Raw genomic sequence first — 23,611 nt, 5'->3', positions numbered from 1 at the left:
TGTGAGACTGAGTTCCATAGCTTAACTAGGTATTGTGTGAAAAGGTGCTTTATTTTGTCTGACTCGAGACTCCCAGCATTCAGCTTCAATGGCTGTCCATGAGTTCTAGCGTTACAAAAGGGGGGGGGGGACGACTTGTTTCTGATTCCTTCATCCATGCCATGGACAATTTTCTAAACTTCTATCGTGTCCCCTCTTCTCTAAACACCCATTTTCTCTAAACTAAAAAGTCCCAAATACTGCAACCTTTCTTACTGGGGAGCTGCTCTGTTCCTTGATCATTTTGGTTGCCCTTTTCTGAATATTTTTCAAGACTACAATGTCCTTTTTGAAGCCAGATGACCAGAATTATATGCAGTATGGCAAATGTGGTCACACCATAGTTTTGTATAACTGCATTACAATAAAGGCAACTTTATTTTCCTTTCCTTTCCTAATGATCCCCAGCACGGAATTTAAATTTTCACAGGTGTTGCACACTGGGTCAACACCCTCTTTGAGCTATCTGCTACAACCCTGAGCTCTCATTTCTGATAAGTCACCGCCATCTCAGACCCCACAAATGTATATTGTGAAATTATTATATTTTTTTGCCTTTGCATGTATCATTTTACACTTGTTTACATTGAATTGCATTTGGATTTTACCACCTATGCACTGAGTCTGGTGCAGTCCTTTTGGAACTCTTCACAATCACTTTTTGTTTTAATGACCCTGACAAGTTAGTAACATCAGCAAAATTGAGCACTGCTCACTCCAAATTCTCAATCGTTTATGAACAAGTTTAAAGGTACAGGTCCCTATAGTGATCCTTTCAGTACCCCACTTTCTACATCTTTCCTCTTGGAGAAGTGTCTATTTATTCTCACTTAACCTGCAACTTGACCAATTTGGGATCCTCAAGAGGACCTCTCCTCTTATTATTTGCCTGCTCAGCTTACTCAGTAGTTAGCACAGTTTCATAACTTGTGTTGCTGCGGTGCGATTAGTACAGAGAATCTAGCCAAGAAATACAAAGTTAAAACTTATTGCAAGTTTGGGCCACAATAATAGAAAGTAATGATGATAGAAAGTAATAATAATATTATCAGCCAAAGATACTAATATATTAGAAGAATCTGATAGCTTACACAAATTCTTGTATTTTAGAAATCTACTGTTGTAGTTTCAAGGAGGGTGGGAATCATCATTATTTTTCAAGAATCTTGACTGCCAAGTCTAAAATAAAGGGGGAAAGACATAAGCTAAGACAGTAATTGTAAGTCAAGAACTCAAAGCCTCAGGTTAAAGCAATGTCCAGTTACAAGAGGGGTCAGCAAACCTTTTCAGCAGGGGGCCAGTCCACTGTCCCTCAGACCTTGGGGGGTGGACTATATTTGGGGGGGGGGAATAAACAAATTTCTATGGCACACAAATAACCTAGAGGTGCATTTTAAATAAAAGCGCACAATCTACTCATGTAAAAACATGCTGATTCCTGGACCGTCTGGATTTAGAAGGCAAGTGGGCCGGATCTGGCCCCCGGGCCTTAGTTTGCCTACCCATGAGTTACAATAATAGACCTTGCAATCATAAGTGATTTTGGAAATGTTGCATGCAATACTACAGATTTGAGCAGCCTTATAATCAAATAAGCAAATTTACAGTCCTAATGTAGGTAAGATGTGACATTCTTGCATGGATCCTATGTGGGATGCTATCTTTCTCTCTTCTCCCAAAACCCTCCTTTTTTGCATTTGGGTTAATTCCTTAGGCTGCAATCCTAACCACATTAAGTTATGAGTTGCTGGCATCTGTCTGTCCTGAAAGAGACAATGGAGTGCGCCTGTGAAGGCGAAGCCAAGCTGGTGTGTTAGCATCACCGATGTGACCTCCCTGAGGTGCAAGCCTGGGAAGTGTATTGAGGTCCTGGGCTGCCAAGATGATGTGGTCCAAAGGAAAGCAGAGCAATATGTTTGCACCAGCGAGATTTGAATAATATTCTCAGATATATCATTAGGACACTATAAAACTACAGTGGTACCTCGGGTTACGTACGCTTCAGGTTGCATATGCTTCAGGTTACAGACTCCGCTAACCCAGAAATAGTGCTTCAGGTTAAGAACTTTGCTTCAGGATGAGAACAGAAATCATGCTCCGGCAGCGGGGCGGCAGCGGGAGGCCCTATTAGCTAAAGTGGTGCTTCACGCTAAGTACGGACCTCCGGAATGAATTAAGTACTTAACCTGAGGTACCACTGTATACAGTTCTGCTATGGGGAGTGCTTTCAGCTGCACAATGAAATTTTCCCTCTCTCTTATCTCCATACCTGCCCCCACCCTGCCATGCACATCTTAAATCTGTTCCAGAGGGTTGGGGAGACCCATAATGTATTTAGGAGGTCTGGAGAAACCCAGGGATAGGAGAGAGAATTAAGTTCTGTTGCACAGCCCAAAGTGCTTGAACTAGCAGAAGTATCAAACTTAATAACATCCTTAAAATTTACCACCATGATCTTTGCTAGTAGCATTTTTTCTTTAGCTCTTGCACATTTTTGTTGTTTATGTAGCATAGTTGCTGTGTAATGAACCATGTTCATTGATAAACACACTAAAAGCTTATTTCAAGAAGATTAAACATTTTTCTTCCACAGCTGGAAACACCACAAAATTATAAAGCAGTTGCTGTCAGGCTAATTCTCATTTAATGACCTGCCTACCTCAGGCAGGTTACACAATCTGGATATATTACTATATTGAAACATTTAACACAAGAATATTTTTTGTTTATAATACAGTGGTACCTCGGGTTACATATGCTTCAGGTTACATACGCTTCAGGTTACAGACGCCACTAACCCAGAAATAGTACCTCGGGTTAAGAACTTTGCTTCAGGTTGAGAACAGAAATTGTGCTCAGGCAGCGTGGCGGCAGCGGGAGGCCCCATTAGCTAAAGTGGTGCTTCAGGTTAAGAACAATTTCAGGTTAAGAACAGACCTCCAGAACGAATTAAGTACTTAACCCGAGGTACCAGTGTAATTTTAAAACTCTAATGAGGTAAGGCAAAACAAGAATACAGTGAACTCCAAAGGGCAGCAGAGACAGAAATATGGCTAATTTGTTTTCCTTGGTCATTCAAGTTCAGGCTGTGTTTGGCTGTTTCAAAACAACATTTTTTAAAGAAAACTGAGTATGATATGATAAAGCCACAGTTCATTCTTGTGTAGAAACTCAGGACTTAACTATAAGTTACATTCATAGTGTTTTTAAAATAACATGTTTGGGATGGCCATGCCTCCCTCTTAAAAATCCTTTCCTCTGTTCTGTTTCCTACAGAATATCAAGCTTCTGTGCATCAGGTGCCATGTGATGCTAATAGGACTTCTGGAGACAATTAGCAGCGTTAAAGGGCAGCGTGGCAAGGGAACCAGCCCAGGGAAAGTGTTAAAAGCACTTCCACGTTGCTTTTAAGCAGTGCCACAATGACTCTTAAGTGGTGGCGAATCCTTAAAATATTTTAAATAGATAAGGTGTTATTTTGGAGTTACTGTCAATTTATTGGCTAGTTTGGACTCTCTTTCTTATATCCCTAAGTTGTTTGCTAATGAGTCAACATACAAAAAGCTCTGTTATATCCCCACCCATTTCCAGCTTTAACAGTCATGGTATTGAAGATATTATTTAATAAATAAGAGAGAAGTGAAGCAAAAATGAATCATCCCCAAGCTTTTCCCTTGATCTCAGAGCACCTAGTGACCACTGAGATTATCATTCTACACAAACCTACAGTACAAACCTATACATGTTTGTTGAGAAGTAAATTCCACGGCAGCTTTGATGATTTTAAAATCCTAATGATTTCAATTGGAGGATCAAGTAGGTACTTGGATCTGTCCCATTGAAATCAAAGGAACTTATAACTTTGGCTGGCATTTAACCTATGTATCCAACCAGGAAATGAAAAAGAACACTTCATCACGTTTTTCTTCTAAATTCCCTTGCCTACAGAAGAACCTCTCTTCAGGTTCAAAGCTTCCAAACAGGATTGGAACTTGCTGATCATCCAAAAGAAGTTTTTGTTTCACTTTTCCTGTTCCTTCCATTTTGCAGAATCACCAGTATAGCTACAAATTCCCCTGATGCTCCCAAAATAAGAGAACTACATGAATACCCACAAAACTTTTCAATAAAAAAGTCAAATTGTATGAAATCGGTTTCTCCGCTTCACTGCCTTGAAACTGATTCATATATTGTTATACGCACAAATGACTGCTCACACAAGCGGACCACTCACGTGAGGAGCCTAGTAATGGAGCTGAGATCTCACACAGGTTCCCACCTGCCAATTCACATGAGCCTGTCCCATTCTTTCCAACAAAGAGCAAAGCATCTTTTATGCTTTCCAAACTAAAGGAGTGATTGAGCAATTGTGAATAAAAGACTGCGCAGAACTGCACCTAGGGCACCAGACAAGGGATTCCTAACCCTGTGTTTTGCTGCCAAACAGTGCTGCTTATAGGTCAGGTATTTTTAGAGAAAAGACTGAAAGCTCAGGTGGAGGTTGTCATTTCCCACCTACCGCCTTTTATCTGAAGCACTCACTGCCACTTTCCCTCTGCTTGCCCAGGTTCCACAATGTGCTTGTGGCTGGTTGGTTTGTTTGCTATTGCAAAACTGATTAGGTGAGCACCTATTTTATGCATGTCCTTAAACACAGTAACCATCTTTCCATCTGGCATTTTCCAGGCACTACTTTCACCCATGAAACCAAAAGAATGGCTGGGACTCCTCCTCCTACAAATAACACTGTTCTAACCTGCAGTTGCCATGAACGTAAAGTACTCCAAAACACTCCCAGAAGTTTGCACCGTAATTACATTACATCAGTTTTTGGTTTCTCATCGGTTTTTATTTGGGAGGTTTTTGCCATCTAAAAATATACAGTGAGTTTCTTCCTGCCTGATCTAAACATTACCTATATTTTTATGCAATATACCACGGTAAGCGATTTCTCTTCCTAACACCCAGAATATGAAGGTAAAATAAGGTAATACAGATGGTTCCCCTTCTGTATTCAGAGCAAAGATAATTGAGTAACACAGAAAAATGACTAGACATACAAAAGTGGTCCAGTTTTGCTAAAACAAGTAGTACTGAATCAACAGTTTTTAACTTCAGGAAGTTCAGAATTTTCCCGTCTATATCCTTGGTCATTTCGGAAACTTCAGTTGTTTATCTAGAATCATGGAAGGATAGCAACTAAGTGCAGATGCAACAATCTGTTGATAGTTTTGTGGCAAATACTGTACATTGATAGTTTCACAGTTAAGATTACCACTGGAGAATTTGGGAAGCATGCAACAATTTCCCCAGAGATAGTATTTTACATGCAGCATTTAAGAAAGGCATAGACCTACTAAATGTGATCACACCTCTCTGAACTCCAGAATTAGCAGTGAAGCAAATTTAGCAAGTGTCATATCCAGCAAAACACACTGATCTCTTGATACAAGCAGACAACAATTCTTTAGGTGTTTGAACTCTTTAAGATGGGACCTGACAACTCAGTTCCATCTGCAAAGATGAAAATTCAGACCCCTGCCTGCTTGCCTTCCTATAAATCTGAGTGGCATCCAGAAAGTTAAAAAACAACAACACACATTTCATTTCTGTGCAAGTTTGGTACCTCAACATTTGATTAGATGTAACCCAGCCAAAATGAAAGACTTAAGTTGTGGTTTTAACAGAAGCGCATCTAAGCATGTACTCTTGTCATTCAAATGACAGACTTAAAATGGCTTAACTTTGATTTGATCTTGCCTGTTGACAATTAGACATGTTCTTAACAGCCCTGATTTAACATTCAGGCACCCCAGAAAGAGAGAAAACTGGGGCACATTTAAAGTAAGTAGAAATGAAATAAAAGTTTCTGCTCTGAAAGCCTTACATGCTGAGAGAAAGGAAGGCATGATCTCTTATTTAATTAATCAAAAGGAAATGCAAACAGAACACTTCATTTGACAAAATGGAAATAGTGCATGGTTATTAGTGCAAATACTTGTGAAGCTCAACCCCAAACATATTTACTCAGAAGTTCCATCAATGTCAACGACACTTGACTGACGTACTGCAACCTAGCTCCATCTTTTTGGGACTGATTGACTGACATGGACTCCAAATGTTTATGGAAACTTTGAGGGTACCACAAGGCAACGCAGCAAACACTGGCTACAGGACTTTTCTATCTGGGCATGGAGCTTTAACTGAATAGTGGATTTTTAATATGAGCCCCATACTAAAATGCTTGGGAACCAAGACTTTAATAACTTTTGGGACTTCTAGCAGAAGCAAATAACGTAGTACAACCAGTTTAGAATTCATATACTAATCAGTCCAATCTTTAAGCCTTCAGCAACAATATGTATCTTAAAAATGTATAAAGAATATAAGCTTGGATATTAAAATTCATAACCTAGCTATAAAATGAGAGAATCAGAGTTAAAGTTGGTACTCTTTTTCCTACAAGTTTAAAGCCTTTATCTTCATCATCTGACTCCAAACTGACTGTGGCTATTTGGTATGGCAGAAAGGCATTCGGCATATATGCAAACACACCCATCCTTACATTATTAGTTCATGTGTTCCAGAGTTATGTCCAAGCACTGGGAGGGGGGGGATATGGGGCAGGACTCTGCTTGAGTCTAGCTCAAATTAAATTGTCTGAAGGTATTGCACAAGTATCCTTCAAAGGCAATTGGTAAGAGCAAGAGAGATTGATATCAAACCAACCCAAATCAATTTGAGATTACAAAGTTTTGTTACTGTGATCCCTGTCAAATGAAGAACTCCTGGCTGGTCCTCCTGCAGCATAATTTTAACAAAAACCTTTGCTGTAAAACTCACTGAAGACAAAAGAGAATTACATACCCTCTTTAGCAAATCAGGATTGTCACAGTCCATCCAAAGTTAAACACTTTAGATTTAAACAGGAATGATTTAAGCATGTCATTAATTCTCACCGAAAACAATGACACTTAAAGTGCATGCGATCAGCTAGATAGTTTAATTGTAGCCTATATGCTGATCCCACTGCAGGGTCCATGCAGAGTCAGAAATAACTGCACATGCATTTGGAATGTGGGGTTCAGTTAACACCAAGTGCATGCAATGGATTTAAAACCATGTGGTAAAAGTACATGGGGCAAAATGGAAAGTTCCTCCGGTTATTCATCTGGAAACTGTTTAACTTGAGCTCCATGTCCACTCCTACAACTTTAGAAAATTACTCTTCCTCACTGACTCCTTTGGGCTGTTACACTGGCAGATTTGAAACAGCATTTGCAGAGGGGTGGAGAAGCGTAAGTGCAATTACTCTTTGGCATGGAGGAAAGCCCCAGAGTATTGTGGCATCTTGAAGGCTAAGTGCATGATCCATCAAAGATGAGTAATTTTAAGAGCCACTAGTGTTAAAGGGAGGGTTAAATGTGCACTTAAATCCCTCCCTTTGAACTCAGAGGGATATGCAGCCCTTTCCTACCCGTCTTTACTCAAGTTCTACCAGTTTCCAAGTCTTGAAGGCTGGGATCTGATGCATGGACTGAGAGTAAGCATCGCGGACACAGTAAACTGCCAAACAAGCAATCTCGGGAGTGAGCCCCACTGAGTTCCACTTCCAAGCGAACATGCTCAGCACCCAGCTGTTCATTTCAAGCAAGACTGCAGCCATGCAGAGTGGAGAGGGGGTTCAAAGGCTCAGAAGTCTCCCCGAGTTCAGCAGGGCTTACTCCCGAGAAAGCATGCATCTGGCAGAGGTGGGCTGGGCATGTGCCTTCTTTCGCGTCTCCCTCCTGGTATCCTATTGCAAAGGAGATCAAGGGGGCCAACATGTGCGAGGAACTCTCCCGTGGAGCGGGGCGGGGCGAGGGTGACCAAGTGCTGAAAGTGATTGACTTTATGGGACTGGCAGAAATGACCGGCAGAATCCGCGACCAAGAGAAAGAGACTGTGGAAGAAGATTGGAAGAAATTTAAGATGTATCTTAAGAATTATTATAAAATTGAGGAGTGTTAAAATGCTGAGGGAAAAGAAGACGTAGAATTGCAGCGGAAAATTGTGTTTAATTTTAGGGTGGAATCGAAAAAGAGAATGAATTTATATTTAATTGGTAAAGAAGGGTTGCTGAATAATGGTTCTAAATTAAGGATGCAAAAAGGGAAAGGTATGGGGAAGTCCGGGAAAAGAGGGTTATGGAAATAAGGTTAAGAAAATATGAGTTTTTGTGTTTGTTTTTATGTTGTTTTTGTTTATGTTAAAAAATTGGAAATCAATAAAAATCTTTATTAAAAAAAAAGAAAAGAGGGTGACCAAGTGCAGCGCATTAAAGAAAACAAAAATCTACCGGGGAAGAGCACGCTGACCTTCCTAAGGAAGGCGCCTCTGGGTGTGTGGACACCCCTCTTTCCCCCAAGCAGCCTCGCCTGGCTTGGCCAGCTGCTCCCCTGAGCGGGTACTGTACCTGTGCGCGGCCCCTTCACCTGTTGCCTGGCCTCCGCCCTCCAGAAAGGGCGCCGGCTCTTCCTTGACCTCGCGCAGCACCAGCGTCTTCTCCCGCTCGCGCGTCAACTCCCCTCGGCCCGGCGCCTCCTCCAGGGACTCCACGTAGAAAGCGGTGCGAAGGGCCGGCGGGCGCCGCTGCTGCTGCTCGGCCAGTCCATGGAGCCGCGTGGAGGGCAGCAAAGTCCCGTTGAGGGGCGGCGGGGAGGCAGCGCAAGGCGGCGGCGGCGGCGGTGAGGAGGACGAGGGCGACGAAGAGGCAGCTTTCTTCCAGAAGGCGCCGCTGCTCCTCTCCTGGCTCTTCAGCAGGCGGCTCTGGCTCGGCCCCCAGTGCTCGAAGCTGCTGTCCGGCTGCAAGCAGCCGCCGGCCGGGGCCGCCGGGTGGCTGAACAGTTTCCAGCGGAGGCGCAAAATGTGCTTCACGTCAAAGTCCTTCCGACCCGAGTTCGACATGCTGCTGCTGCTGCTGCTGCCTGCGAGGCCGCCGCGGAGGGAGACGCAGAGGGGCGCGCGGCGCCGGCGAGGCTGGAGCCAGGCGCCTCTTTCCCCGCTCCGCTGCTCGCCTCACGGAGGAGGGAATCTCCGAGGGGAAGCGGCGAAGGAAGGCGCTTGAAAAGAAGAACGCCACAAATAAACGCAGGCGCAAGGCAGTTCCAGAGGTAGACCGGGGGAAGGCGGCGGCGAGGAGAGAGCTGACGGAGGGCGCCTCCAAACTGCGCGGCGGGCGAAGCGAAGGAGCGAGCGGGGCTCCCGCCACAGAGCCGAGCGCACCGAGGGACTGGCGGCGGGGAAAAGCGCGCGCTGCTCTCGTGGACGAGGCGGTGGGGGGAGTCCTCCGCTGTGCCCCCCCAGCCCTTTTCCAGGCAGCTCCAGTAGGAAAGCAGGTGGCTTCTTCCTCCTCCTCCTCCTCCTCAGCCGCCGCCGCCTCCTTTCCCTGGCGCGGAAGTGTGTGGAAAGAGCCTGGAGTTCTTCGCTCCCCTCAGGAAGCCTTCTCGGAAGGGCTGCGGGGAAGCGGCGTCGAAAGTTGCGCCGCCTTCAAGGGCTACTTAGTCGGAGGGGCGGGGAGGCGGCGCGGCTCCTCTCGGCAGGGCAGATGAGCTCGCTCTCCCTCTCTCTCCCTCACGCGCCCGCAGCTGTCAAGGTCCTCGCTGAACCATTTTCTCTCCGCCTGCTGCTGCCGCTGCCGCCTCTCCAGCGCCTCCCTCTCCGGCGCTCTCAATAAAGGATGCAGATGTTCAGAGAAGCCTTGGGCGGCGGGAGATGCCAGATGACCCTGATTTTCACGGTCACGCTTTCCGTGAAAACGAGGCGGCGGCGGCGGCTTTTATGGCAGGATCTTACGGCCCCTTAGAATCGATGGGATCTTCCAGGTTTTCGGCTTGTCCCCAAAAGGCCCTCGCCATCTCTGCAGCAGGCGGGGGGACTGGCGTGAAGTTTGCGCGAACAAGTAGGGATGCGGGCGAGTTTCCTCTTCTCGAGAAAGTCGAGTGCAGTCCCCACGTAGTGTCTTCCTCTTCAGGAGTTCAGTGTTCCAAGATTGCCACAACCTGTGTTTTGGAGGGAGCAGGGGCAGAGATCACATCCTCAGACTAGCAGTTTATTTCCTCTTTTTTTTAAAAAAAAAAATGATTATTAAAATTTCAACAAGAAAAAAGGTTACAAAGGTTGTAAAAAGAAAATACAAAAAATGCAAAAACCAGAAAGAAAAAAATAAAAAACAGTAAAAAAGATAAAAAATAAGTCCCTCTTTCTATTGTCTTACCATTCATTTACTTGTTTTCATGACTTCCTCACACCTCCCTTTTTTGTATTCCAGTTAATAGTTAGTTCAGCAAATCCATACCCTCTTTGTTTTCTCTTAGTTCTTTATCTTCACATATTATAAATTTGAATTTCCATCAAATATCAATCCATTTTTACATATTCCTATTAACCTTATGGCTAAAACCGCTTCATTTCATCCCAACATCATTTTAACATTCAATAATTTTACAGTGTTTCTGTAAATAGTCTTTGAATTTCTTCCAATCTTCTTCCACCAACTCTTCTCCCTGGTCTCGGATTCTGCCAGTCATTTCTGCCAGTTCCATATAGTCTATTACCTTCATCTGCCACTAGCAGTTTATTTCCAGGTGGCACTAAATTCAGTCGATAATAAATGAAGTTTCCATACTGGCCTTTTCCCCACTCTTGTGCTGACATTTTGCACTCATTTGCTCCCAAGTCTTCAAACAGTTCTCATCCCAAGCTGTTGAATTCCCATGTTTTTCCTGGAAGCCATCCCATTTTTACTCCCAGTATTGATTTGATGTGATTTAGAAACACACACACACACACACATTTTCCTAGCAATAGTGGCCCGATCCTTCCTGCTGCGAACTGACTGTGGGATACCAACTGGTTGTTCCTGTCAGGTGGAGGGGGAAATTGTATTATAATTTAAAGTCCATACAGATGTTACAGCTAAAATATGTGAGCACAATCCAGCAGGATTCTAAAATGCTGTTAGTTATTCCTGGAGAGGTGTGGATTTCCTGTTCTGGTAATCTGACTTACTGTGAGATATGGCTTGAGCCAGGCTTCCTCAACCTCGGCCCTCCAGATGTTTTGAGACTACAATTCCCATCATCCCTGACCACTGGTCCTGCTAGCTAGGGATCATGGGAGTTGTAGGGCAAAAACCGAGGGCCGAGGTTGAGGAAGCCTGGCATGAGCATCCCTAGCCTTCCAGAGCAGGCGCACATTACAGGCTTTGCTTGCTCTCTTTCTAACCCACTCAACCACTAGCTGCATTATATGCAAATCCTTGGAATCTAAACCCTGTAGAAGATGAGGGGTTGCTGTAAAAAAATTTTGAGATGCCTCATAGGAAGCAATTCACAAATAAATAATTGTAATAATAGCCATGGGCTGTAGTCAATGCTAATACTACACAGAGTCGACCCATTGAGATTACTGGCTATGGCTAACTTTGGTTCACTCATTTCAATGGGTTGACTATGAGTAGGAGCAGCATTGGCTACAACCCATTGAATGCATTGTTGAGTGAATAATTCCCCCAGATGAAAGTTCACCTCACATGCTGGAGGAAATACATTTGCACAGAGGTTCTGTAGCATTTGAAGAAGGTCTCTGTATACACGATGCATATACACCTCCCAAAATGAGTATATGTTTACGTCATTCATTTGTTCTCTCCCACATGTATGATAGCCCCATAAAGGTTTTCAGGGGAAATTGTGGTTTATCCACAATGAAAACATGAGGATCCACCTGTAATTATGTGTGAAGTGACAGGGTACTCTGAAGAAAAGCTCCCTTGAGTCCTGTTGTTTTTCAGTGGCAATATTTAAGAACTTGTATTCATTGGTCTCATGGCTTTGCTTTCTAGTGAGCAGATATACAGGAAAGAAAGGGAGGCATTGTGTACATCAGATACAAAATGCAGAGCCTAGCTTTGGGCTGTCACGTTAATATATGCAGACAACGGTGAACGCTAGGGAGGTTCAGAGAGGTTTGCCTAGGGACATTTGCTCACCTGGGGGAGGAGGTTGCAAAGGTTGCACTATGCAGCTGGGACATAATTACTGAAGGAATAACTTCATGGTTAGAAACCAGCAGAGCAGCGGCAAAACTGCATTGCATGGCATTGCCTTCCAGCTCATAAATCATCATATAAAATGTATGAAAGACTGTAGGCAATAAAATGATACACACAGTGGCTGCAAACCACTTTCCTTACTGAAATTGGGTATTTGGAGGAGGGGAACAGGTCTCCCTTTTAAGGAAAAAAATATGTACAAAACCCCCCATATGCTGTACATGTATTTCTTCAGTTTAAAGAAGTTTTATTCTTTCTCCAAAGTACAATCAAAAGAGTACCATATGAAGTTCATGGTGAATGCAATTGGCAGAAGATGAGGAATGGTTTTCCTAACTCAACTAGGAATATTTTTTTGCTCCTTGTTCATGAAAAAGCTGCAGCTTTGAAAACCCATTTGCAAAGCACAGATGCTTGGCACCTGGGATAATAGTTCCAATTCTTTTTGACTTATCACCAAGCTAGTAAACCCAGTTACAACCCTCTGTTAAGGGTTGCATCTGTCTCTAGACAAAGTCACATATTTCAACTAAACAAGAATCCAGGTCTCCAGGCCCCATTTTGAGGAGAAGTGGGAGGGAAGGAACCACTGCACATTTTAAATATTGATTTATTGCACAAGAACTAGACCACAAAACACCCCATACTGTGATTTTGTTCTCACCATTCAGTGATAAAACAAGACAAAAATCTGTTATAAAACAAATAGCAAAGAAAGGTAGTTTTTATCAAAGACCTCAACGAACTGTTAAAGGCACCTGCCTAAGGTCCTATTCAAATATTGGGAGCAACATGAGGGTGACTACACTCCTGTTCATTTTAGTGGTACTTGAGAGGAGACTTTAACAGTGGCTTGTGCCCAAGGTGATCAGTTGAGAGCAGAGGTGATGCCAATACAGGCATCTGGGGGAAGCAGTGATAAAAGTTTGCCATAAAGGCTACAGCGCTGCAGACAAAATACTGAGCTTTTAAGTCAGGTGTTTTTTATGAAGGGGGAAATGCCCTTTCTCGTATACATGATAAAACAAAATAATAACATACTTTTAGACACTTTGTTAACTCTGCGGCCGACCAAGGCTGAAGCCAACGGTCAGCCACAAGGGGGGAGGCATCACCCTCTCCCCCCATGCCCCACGAAGCCCTGCTGGTCCACAACTATTGCCCACCCTAATGGGTAGAAGCAACCGTTTTAGAGAATTCACTAAAAGTGACAAAAACCTGGGAAACCTTTGGGTTCAGTCAGTCACTCAGTTACAAATCCACATAGCTCTCACCTCGTTAGACCTCACCCCACTGGCAAGTTCATGCACACTTTGGTGAAGAGATGTTTCAACACTCCTTTCCCTGCCTTTTCTCTCTCTCTTTTCACAGACTTGTTCAGCCTGTGACACCTGTGGCACTTATGGCAGAGCTCTGCAAGAATCAAAATGCACATGTGAGCAGCACCAGGTGAGCAACTGAAATCATTTCACTGCCGTGGTACAAAATGGTTGAGCTTAAGCTCATGGTGATGAGGGAAAGAAATGTGGAGTTAAAATACTAACTACAGTCCTAACAGTCTGTTTTGACAAATCTCTATAAAGTTTTAAAAGGTAATCTTAATATGAAGATGAGTTTGATTTTTGATTTTTATAATTGAGTTTTTGGATTTTTTTAAAAATGAAAGAATGAATATGTGTTTTAAAAAAAACTCAGCCTGTGTTGCACTTGAGTTTGAGCTCAGTGAAATATGAAGTTCTCGGAATTATTTCTTCATATCTAATTACATGCTCCATTCACCATTATTTTGCTTAGAGGGCTGGAAGCATGGTAGCTTTAGCATGAATCCATTTGAAATCAGGACACATTTGTTGGCTGCAGACCAAGATACATTGGGAAATGGAGAATACTCACAATCCTGTTTACAGCATCATGGCACTTTCATTGAAAACATTGCATATTTGTTACAAACTGTAACTGATGCTCCTGCTTTTCATGCATTGCATCCTGGGAGATATCATATAGGATCTACTGAGTGTTCAGAAGTGTCATGACGTTGGTACACTGTGGTTGTGGGAGAGGAGATAAGGCACAGCACAGAACTGTAATATCAAATGTAAAGTCAATTCTTATCAGCCTATTCCAGTATAGAACAGGAAAATACACGTTTACAAGAATCTGCATTTACTTATCTTTAACAATATAGCCAAGATGCTGTGTAAAATTGGGGAAAGTATCTATGCATGGAAAAGATGAACACACAATAATTCATAGCTTTAAAACTACAAATATGATGACGTAAGTTAAACACTGAACGAAAGCAAGCATAGCAAAATGATGTGGGTATTCAGCAAGCAATTCCAAAAGCAAGGAAGGATGCAACCCCCTCAACTGGATTCGATCAAATGCATTTGCAACTCACTATAGGACTACCAATAGCTTCTAAAGATGACTGCAGTTGCATCTTCACACCAAGGGTGGGCAACCTGCAGTCAACCTCTGGCTGGTAGCCTAATTTTATGTGGCTCTTAGCCTTATTTCAAAAGCTCTCTGCAAGCAATCAGCTGTGATTTCTAGCAAGAGCAATTTGTCCCTCTTCCAGCAGGTCACTGGGCAGAGAGGTAGGGGAAGTGAGAAAGGGAAGAGAGGATGTCAGAAAGAGAAAGGCAGGAAATGGGTGGTTAGATAGAAGGAAAGGGTGATGTCTGGTGCCCCTTGGGACAATTAGGGCAGAAACAGGGAACCCAACAGTAGATGGAGCCAGAGCCAATGACAGGATGAACTAACTGATTCTAGTTTTATCCTCATCCACCTTCCTGCTAAGTTCTACAAGGGAAACATTGACACAAGAAGAAAGCTGCAGCAAGGTCCATCCTCTGGGGTTAAACCAAGAAGGCAAGAAGGTAGGGGATGAGTGAGGACTGACTGAGGTTGGTGGGGCTGCACCCCATTTTAGATCAGCCTCCGCTGGAGAAAAGGAGTGGTCACACTCACTTTTCCCCCCCTCTTAGGCTGTATACACATTATAAACTTAAAGCACATTTGAAGCACATCCTTTCCCTCAAAGAATTCTGGGCATTGTGGTTTACCATTCACAAAGTTACAGTTCCCGGCAACATGTAACAAACTACAGTGCTCAAAATTCTTTGGAAGAAATAATGTGCTTCAAATGTGCTTTAAAGCAGTGTTCCCCAACCTTGGGCCTCCAGCTGTTTTTGGACTACAATTCCCATCATCCTTGACCACTGGTCTTGCTAGTGAGGGATGATGGGAGTTGTAGTCCAAAAACAGCTGGAGGCCCAAGGTTGGGGAACACTGCTTTAAAGGTCTAATGTGTATCCACCCAGGTTCTGCCCTCTGATAGATTATATACCCTCCAAGTGTCCCAGTTTTCCAGGGACAGTCCCGGAACTAGGAAAGCCATCCCAGAATGTCCCTATTTCCCCCACCAGGGCTGCTGCTGAGCTTGGGGAGGGTGAGCCGACAATTGTCCTGAGCGATGGTGATAGCCATGGTGGTGATTGTGAGGGAGCATCCCGTTGTGTCTCCATGGCCTCAAATTAATACTATCCTCTGCACCAGCTGCTACTTCCAGAGTCTTCCAGAATGTAGTAGTTCAAAAGCACAGATCACTTTCAGGGAGCATCCTATCTGAGTTAGAAAGAATTTGGTTCATGGGCAATTGAAAACATTGGCTCCATTGAAATTTGGAATGCAGTTAATTAGTCACTAAATCACAATTGCGCTTCAAGTATACAGAATTTTAGGTTCATTCAGTCTGGGCATTCTGTTACTGAAATTAGCTGAGGGCAAAGGTTAGGCCACCCAAAACAGGACAGTAAAACCAGTTTCACTGTTTCAGTCTCTTGCATAGATGCAAGCTAAAAACTATTATATCATGCTAATATTTAGGTATACCTCTGTCCTCCTCACTGACAGCAAGTAGGATTGAACTGATTAGCTAAAGATGGGTGCTTTGTGTGTATAATCTATATGTCTTCCTCTCTCTTAAAAAACATAGTAAAACTTGCACACTTAAAAGTGTCCACAGTCATGGAGAATTGACTTTATAGAGCCGTAAAGTTGCAAAAGATATGAAGCAGGATTTTGTTGGCAGGAACATTGCTGAGCAAACCATGCAAATCAGATGCTGTTTATATAATACTGAGACAAAAAGAAACTTAGAAAGAGGTCAAACCTGGCTCTCCTTGCAAATACAGTAAGTTTCTGCAGAGATCAGGTGTAAATGTAGAACTTAAAAATGTTAACCGTATTGTAGAACGTAATAAGTAGAGACACAGAACTCCTATTGGTCTCCATTAGAACACATGGTGCCAGCAGCAGAGCGTTCTCTGTCTGTGCCCGGGGTGGGCGCTCGCTAAGGTGCACACAGGACACACCCAGGCACAGGGCATGGGGTGCCACGGGAGTGACCCCTGCCTGCTGCTGCAAAGTAGGGTTCACACACAGCACCCCCACAAGCCCCATGTTGCTTTGCAAGGTTCTATCTAGATAGTGTATTGCAAAAAGGCAGCCCACGTCACTATGAAGAATTCCAGACATCCAATTTTCAGGAATCACACACTGATGGAGATAAAAATTCAAGCTTTAATACTATGTGCTGGTATGCCAGAGCCTTGCAGTTTAGTGGAAGCCAGTCTATTTTATTGGGAAATTGTAGAATCAAATGAAACACTGCCCTGAACTTTTGGGAACTCCAGTTTAAAATGAAAACCAACTCTATGTGGCATTCCATAGAAACTCTGCATTCCCTTTTCACTGGCAGCTGTAACCTCTCACATTCAGATTCCTTTCTCAGAGGTGCTAATCATTTCCTCTGTTTCTTTCTTTGCCTTTCTTTGCCCTCTAAACAGCACTTGGAACATGAGGGCCAGTTATTCTGCTGAACTGCCCAGGACTGGAAACAGTTATAGCACTAGGAAAAAAGTTGTTTTCCAGGTGAGGAGTGCTCAGTCAATTCTGTGTTCATTCATAACAGCAAAAGTTCAGATGAATGCTGGTGGTGACCCTCATATCCACTTAGCTTATTTTATTTATTTATATACCACTATTTCATTAAAAAAATAGCAAAGTAGTTTACAGCAAAAGAACATAAAACCATACAGTAAAAACCATATAAAAATGATTTTAGGCATACATCAATTAACTATTGTGGTAATGTGCATTCTTAATTGCCTGTGTTGGTCTGGCAGAATAGAAAAGTCATCAGCAAGCATTTAAAGGTTGAAATAGATAGTGCCTACTAAATCTCTATTACCAGAGTACTCCACAAACTGGAATAACACTAAATCTTCTATTTCTTGTTGTTATGAAATGAGCGCCATCAGCTTTGGGAATGACCAGCAATGCGCCTGCATATGTTCTCAGTGACTGAACTGGGACCTAAGGGTTCAGGTGGTCGCTGAAGTATCGTAGACCGAAGTTGTTCAGGGCTTTGTAAATGAACACAACAACCTTGAACCTGACCCAGGAGTAGTCTAGCATTCGTAGACTAAGTCCCATTGAAATCAGTGGGATTTGTTGAAGAATAAGTATGTTCAACAATGGGAGCTTAGAGATTTCAGCATAATTTAATCTGAAGTTCAGGGGATGATTATTCCGAAGTATGTGTTCCTCTGTACAAAATAAGTTTAGGATTGCAGGTTAAATTGATCAAAAAACAGCATTCAGAAATAAGTGGGGAGTTGGGGGGGGGGGGGGAATGGTTACAGTGCAAAGTAATTTTTAGCCCATCAAGTAAGCCTCCTTTCTTATACATTGTTTCCTATTATGAAAACTCCTGCAATTAGAGAAGGAAAGTAGCACTTTTCATGTGACAGCAATATAAACAGTAAAACGGAAAACACCAGCAGAAGAGCTCTAAATGGAACTAAAGATTTGGATATTTTTAAAAATACATCAAAACCAGACAAGAGTAGGTTATTTTCAACAGTTTGCTTAGATTTCGAGGCCCATGCAGTTCCATCATTCTTTTCTCCAAGTAAGTAGCACAGTAACTTGGCAACGGTAATAATTCTTAGGCAGAAATTGTCGACCGTACTATTGTAGTTCATGCTTTTAAAATAAGTTTTGCAGAGCATTTGGAAATCAATCTCATAGCATAGACCCAACGCAAAAATTCTGAAAACTGGGCTGTAATTAAGTACAACTATTAAGGCAGAATGATGGGACGCAGGTGGCGCTGTGGGTTAAAGCCTCAGCGCCTAGGACTTGCCGATCGAAAGGTCGGCGGTTCGAATCCCTGCGGCGGGGTGCGCTCCCGCTGCTCGGTCCCAGCGCCTGCCAACCTAGCAGTTCGAAAGCACCTCCGGGTACAAGTAGATAAATAGGGACCGCTTACCAGCGGGAAGGTAAACGGCGTATCCGTGTGCGGCTCTGGCTCGCCAGAGCAGCGATGTCACGCTGGCCACGTGACCCGGAAGTGTCTCCGGACAGCGCTGGCCCCTGGCCTCTTAAGTGAGATGGGCGCACAACCCCAGAGTCTGTCAAGACTGGCTCGTACGGGCAGGGGTACCTTTACCTTTACCTTATTAAGGCAGAAACAGATACTACACTGGGCACGTGGCAGTCACTGGAGTTCTGTGCTAAGACCTCTAACACCACCAACCACCACATTATATGTCATAATGTTGTCACACACATTTCTCTAGCCCCAATCCACATCCTTGACAAGGGCAGGAAATGATACATTAAAAGCAGAGGACAATTCAGTATAGATTGTCACTTTTAGCAATTGCCTCAAGCTGAACGTATTGTACCTCTTCTCTTAAACTTCATAGTCACAGCCATTTGGTTAGCAAATTATTTTGATAAGTGATATTCTGAATGTCACAGCTTGCTAAATTTGCAGAAACACAGGTGCATAAATGTCTGCATTTTAAAAATGGAGATCAAGAGAGAACTCTCTTGTTTTTCTTTTGCTATAGAGTTCCACTGAATTTGTACACATCATATCTTAGTTTTATTCTTATTATTTTTATTATCGTATCTTAAGCCATTATTGCCCATTAAGCCACTCTGGTCACTTTTAGTTATAAGGTGACTAATAAATGTTGCAAATCAACAACAGAATTTCAGTGTATTAATTTTGCCCATATAGACCACATATATAGGGACGTGGGTGGTGCTGTGGTCTAAACCACAGAGCCTAGGACATGCCGATCAGAAGGTCGGCAGTTTGAATCCTCTCAACGGGGTGAACTTACATTGCTCAGTCCCTGCTCCTGCCAACCTAGCAGTTTGAAAGCATGTCAAACTGCAAGTAGATAAATAGGTACCGCTCTGGTAGGAAGGTAAACGGCGTTTCTGTACGCTGCTCTGGTTCGCCAGAAGCGGCTTAGTCATGCTGGCCAAATGACCCAGAAGCTGTATGCCGGCTCCCTTGGCCAATAAAGCGAGATGAACACTGCAACCCAGAGTCATCCACGACTGGACCTAACAGTCAGGGGTCCCTTTACCTTTTACCATATATATGTGTTCAATGTTGAAGCAATGATTCTTCAACATCAACTTTGTTGTGACTGGTCATGTTGTTCAGATGCCTGATTATCGTCTTCCAAAGCAACTACTCTATTCTGAACATAAAAATGGAAAGTGTAATGCTTGTGGTCAACAAAAGAGGTTTAAAGACTGTCTAAGGCAAATCTAAAAAAATGTAGTATAAATACCGACAACTCGGAAACACTGGCCTGCGTACGCTCCAGTTGGAGAACAGCCTTTACCAAAGCCTTCATGGACTTTGAAGACACTCAAACTCAGGGTGCAAGAGAGCTACGTGCTAAGAGGAAGGCACGCTTGGTAAATCCACATGCACCTGGAAACTAATGTCCCCACTGTGGAAGGACGTGTGGTTCCAGAATTGACCTCCACAGTCACTTATGGACTCAGTGTTAAAACCGTGTTTATGGAAGACAATCTTACTCGGCTACGAGGGATCGCCAAAGAAGAAGAAGAATGTGTTCAATTGATATGCCATGGGTTGGAACAAAATCCATAAACTTCTCAGGTTCTAAGAACTAACTCATTAATTGTGTATTAATATTAAAATGCAAGCATTTCAGTATTGTAAGTGTACAAACAAAAACAAAACACCCACCCCTGGGTAGACTTTACATAGCAGATTTTCCCTGTGTAAACAAACAGTACAGGCAGCTCCTCACTTACACAAGGTCAAGGCACACGTGACCACAAATGTACGCATCACTGGGAACCTGGAAGTGGCATGAAAAGGGGCAAAAACAGTCCTAAATGGGCCCCAAAAACGGCAAAATTGTACAAAAACAGTGTCTGGCAGTCCCACGAGTCTTTGCAAGTCCAATCTCAGGAGCCTTTACAGTACACTGACCTTTGAGTTAGTTCTGTGGAGAGCTGGAGTTTGATCAAGAAGACTTGGAGGGAGCGATTGTGGTGTTTTGGTTTTTGAAAGGGTTTTTAAAGGGTTTCCAGAGGTTTAGAGGGTGTTTGCAGGCTTTTTCAATGGTGTTCCCCAAATACACAATTTCACTTAAACATGTGGTGCCTCGGAACGTAACCCTATGGCCACAAATGAATTGCAAAGAAGTGACAGTATTTGTATCAATATTCTACTGTTCATAGTGAGCCCATTCTTTATTTTCAGAGTCATTCAACGTGTTCCTTCACTGAGTTTTCTCAAAGAAAGGAGTGCTTGTCTTTTGACAGCCTTATCTACAATCCAGTTAAGTCAAGCTACTTTGCTTTAAACCAATTTATCTTCATTCAGGAATTTCACAAGTGATTCCAGAAAGTGTACTTGAATTTTCTAGCTTGGTTAATTGAATGGGAGATCCATACTGACCCAATGTATATATTCAAGTTAAAAACAAACCACATTTTCTCTACATAATACCATGTTGCATCCTATACAGACCATATTCTTACTCAGAATTTATTAATGCCACATCTGAAAATGTGTAATGTCTTCCATGAGCCTGAGTAAGTGTTTAAATTTCATAAAGTTATGAGCTGAGGCTGTAAATCTTTTTAAGATGCCAAACTTATAATGCACTTCGTTATCTAGTAACCTAAAGTTAGAAAATTCAGAACAGAAATAAATCATAAACCTGTTACAACTGATTAAACAAAAGGAACCAGAGAAATGTCACACGCACCCTAGGGGTTCTATATAGGAAAGTTAGCACACATAACTATGAATAGAAAAGCCCACGAAGCTATAATATTTAATGCAACTTAACAATAGACAAAGATATGTTGAGTGATGTGGCTAGTTCATATATACCGACTCAGTTCATACATACCAGCTTCTGGGAAACAGGAGTGAGATCATATATATATTCATTCATACATACACACACACACACATGTATACTGAGCAGATCCTACACATGAACATACATAGGCATGCCCCAATGTGATAATGAGTCCTTCCAATTATTTCAACACTGACAGCTTATAAATATTTTAAATAATAACAATAATGCTTGAACTATTAATATGTCACATTTGCTTGTGTAAGCAGTAATGGAAAGCTGTCTTAGAATCATGTAGGCATAGGAATTTAGCAGTCGGAGACTGTCCAGACTCCAGAGACAATCTGTCCCTCCCAGGAGTAGAAACTGCCTTTCTCCAATTTACCAATGCAAAATTAAGAGAAGGGTATGGACACAATGGTGCATGGGTGTATGTGGGCACCCTCCAAATGCCCTCCAAATGGCCCTTCCATGAAATTAGTTGTTAAGCAAGATCATAAGGTATTAAGAAGTCCAGAGCGAGAAATTATTGGATCACACAGAAGAAGCAGAAAGCGAAATGCTGACTCTTGAAAAATAATAATCATGGTCGTTGGTCCTAGCAAAGTTGCCCAGTGTGGATCCCATTTTTACAATAATATACAATATTAAGTGGCAAATTCAATCTCCCTGTTGCTGCTTTTAGAGTTTTCGCTTAACATGAATCTGTTTGGAGACATAGCAGGTTCTGGTTTGAATTTGATGCTTCACTTCTTTTCACTTTGTGTCTGTATGTGTACTTAAATGAAAGTTGGTTAAATCTTTGAAGCCACAACTGTTCCCGTTGCCTGTACATTCATCAAGGATTCTCTCTGCTTTACTCTGCAGCGAGTGCATATTGAATAAATGGCACACATTCATTACAAATTAGCTCCAGGCAGATGGTCTTTATTACCTTATGAGAACAGCCTAGTGCTTCTCATACATGCCTGGACAACTGTACCTCATTTAATTCTTTGAGTGGAAATACATTTGATTCATCTTAAGAGCAGTTATCCTTTGCAAAGGGAGGTGGGGTTTTGCCTGATCTCTGACACTTGGCTGCCACTTCTGAAATAATAGACAGTAGTTTTTTGAATCTGCACTTATGGCATGATCTACTAAGGTCTGTGGAAATAAAATCATGTACTTGAGAAGAGCAATTTATATGTTACAAGTATTTCTACAGCTCGTTAATCTGTGAGCATACTCACTAATGGGGCCAGGGAACCAAGTGCAGCCAATTTACCTTTCTTAAGAATAAAAAGTATGATGTATTTAAGCTCAGCACAAACTCATTTCTCAAAATTCTGATGTTAAGCACCACATTTAACAGTCTTAATGACATCTATTTTAAAAGTAACGAAGGAGTGAAAGAAAAATAGATTTTTGCAACTTTCTCCAACTCCTTGCTTAGCTTGTTGTAGCTGTCTATTGCTGTGAGCATAGAAGAAGGTTGTGTTATTAACAGGTTAAAAATGGCTGGCTATTCTCTGACACCTCCTGAATGATCATCTATGCTTTCTCTGATGAAGGAACTGCTTGGGGATGATGTTACAGTTGGTATAAAAGCTGTTAATTGGCTGTGGACTCTCTGTCTATCTGTATTGTCTCCATTCATTTAATATATATTATTTTAGCATTAGTAGAGTTGGGTTAATTCCAATTGCATTGGCATTTTCAGCAGCAGAGGCATAGAATCAGGCTTCCCAGTTTACACCTTTGACCATCATGCATAAGGCTAATTACTAGCATCAGATACGCACTAACCTAGAACATAAAAGCAAGCATATGGTATCTAATATGATACAACCACAGGGAAATCCCATAGCTGAAAATGAATGACTTTTGAGACAAAGCTGACATTAAATATACTTAACAATCCAACAGACAATGACGAAGATGATATGATATTGTTAGCTGTGTCCTGTGCTTATATTATAATATAGTAACAGTTTATTACAAGATTAATAAAATATGACAGCTGTGGCAGGCTTATTTTTGAAACTGCCATATGGCCACTGAAGTTTAGGTTGTTCTGTGCTGCTTAATGTACAAGCAATGCAAACAATGCTTTGAGGGTTGCCTTGTAATTAATCCAAGATAAATCTATGACTGTATCTATTATCATTACAACAATGATTACCGTTGCCTCCATCATTCTCATGGAGGTTGTTCTTGGCTTTGATTTGGAATGACCAAGGAAATGTTATTGTAGGATTTTCTGACTGTG

The 23,611-nt window shown here is 42.3% G+C and overlaps 1 protein-coding gene across 5 annotated transcripts in view; it reads right to left on the bottom strand.

The window, feature by feature from the left end:
* KLHL1 (kelch like family member 1) overlaps positions 1–9,214 on the bottom strand; it is a 131,922-nt gene extending 122,708 nt beyond the window's left edge. For 2 of the 5 annotated variants that reach the window (XM_079972649.1, XM_079972651.1), the window contains exon 1: positions 8,495–9,208. In XM_079972649.1, coding sequence (XP_079828775.1) covers positions 8,495–8,985 — 491 coding nt within the window. In that variant the 5' untranslated portion in view covers positions 8,986–9,208. Of the gene's footprint in view, positions 1–8,494 lie in introns of all 5 variants that reach the window. The other 3 variants (XM_079972652.1, XM_079972650.1, XM_079972648.1) reach the window with 3 other exon arrangements.
* Positions 9,215–23,611: the final 14,397 nt, after the last annotated feature.

This window comes from Podarcis cretensis, assembly GCF_951804945.1.
Source record: "Podarcis cretensis genome assembly, chromosome: 4".
Classification (NCBI taxonomy): domain Eukaryota; kingdom Metazoa; phylum Chordata; class Lepidosauria; order Squamata; family Lacertidae; genus Podarcis; species Podarcis cretensis.
This window is presented reverse-complemented; position numbering and strand designations above follow the sequence as displayed.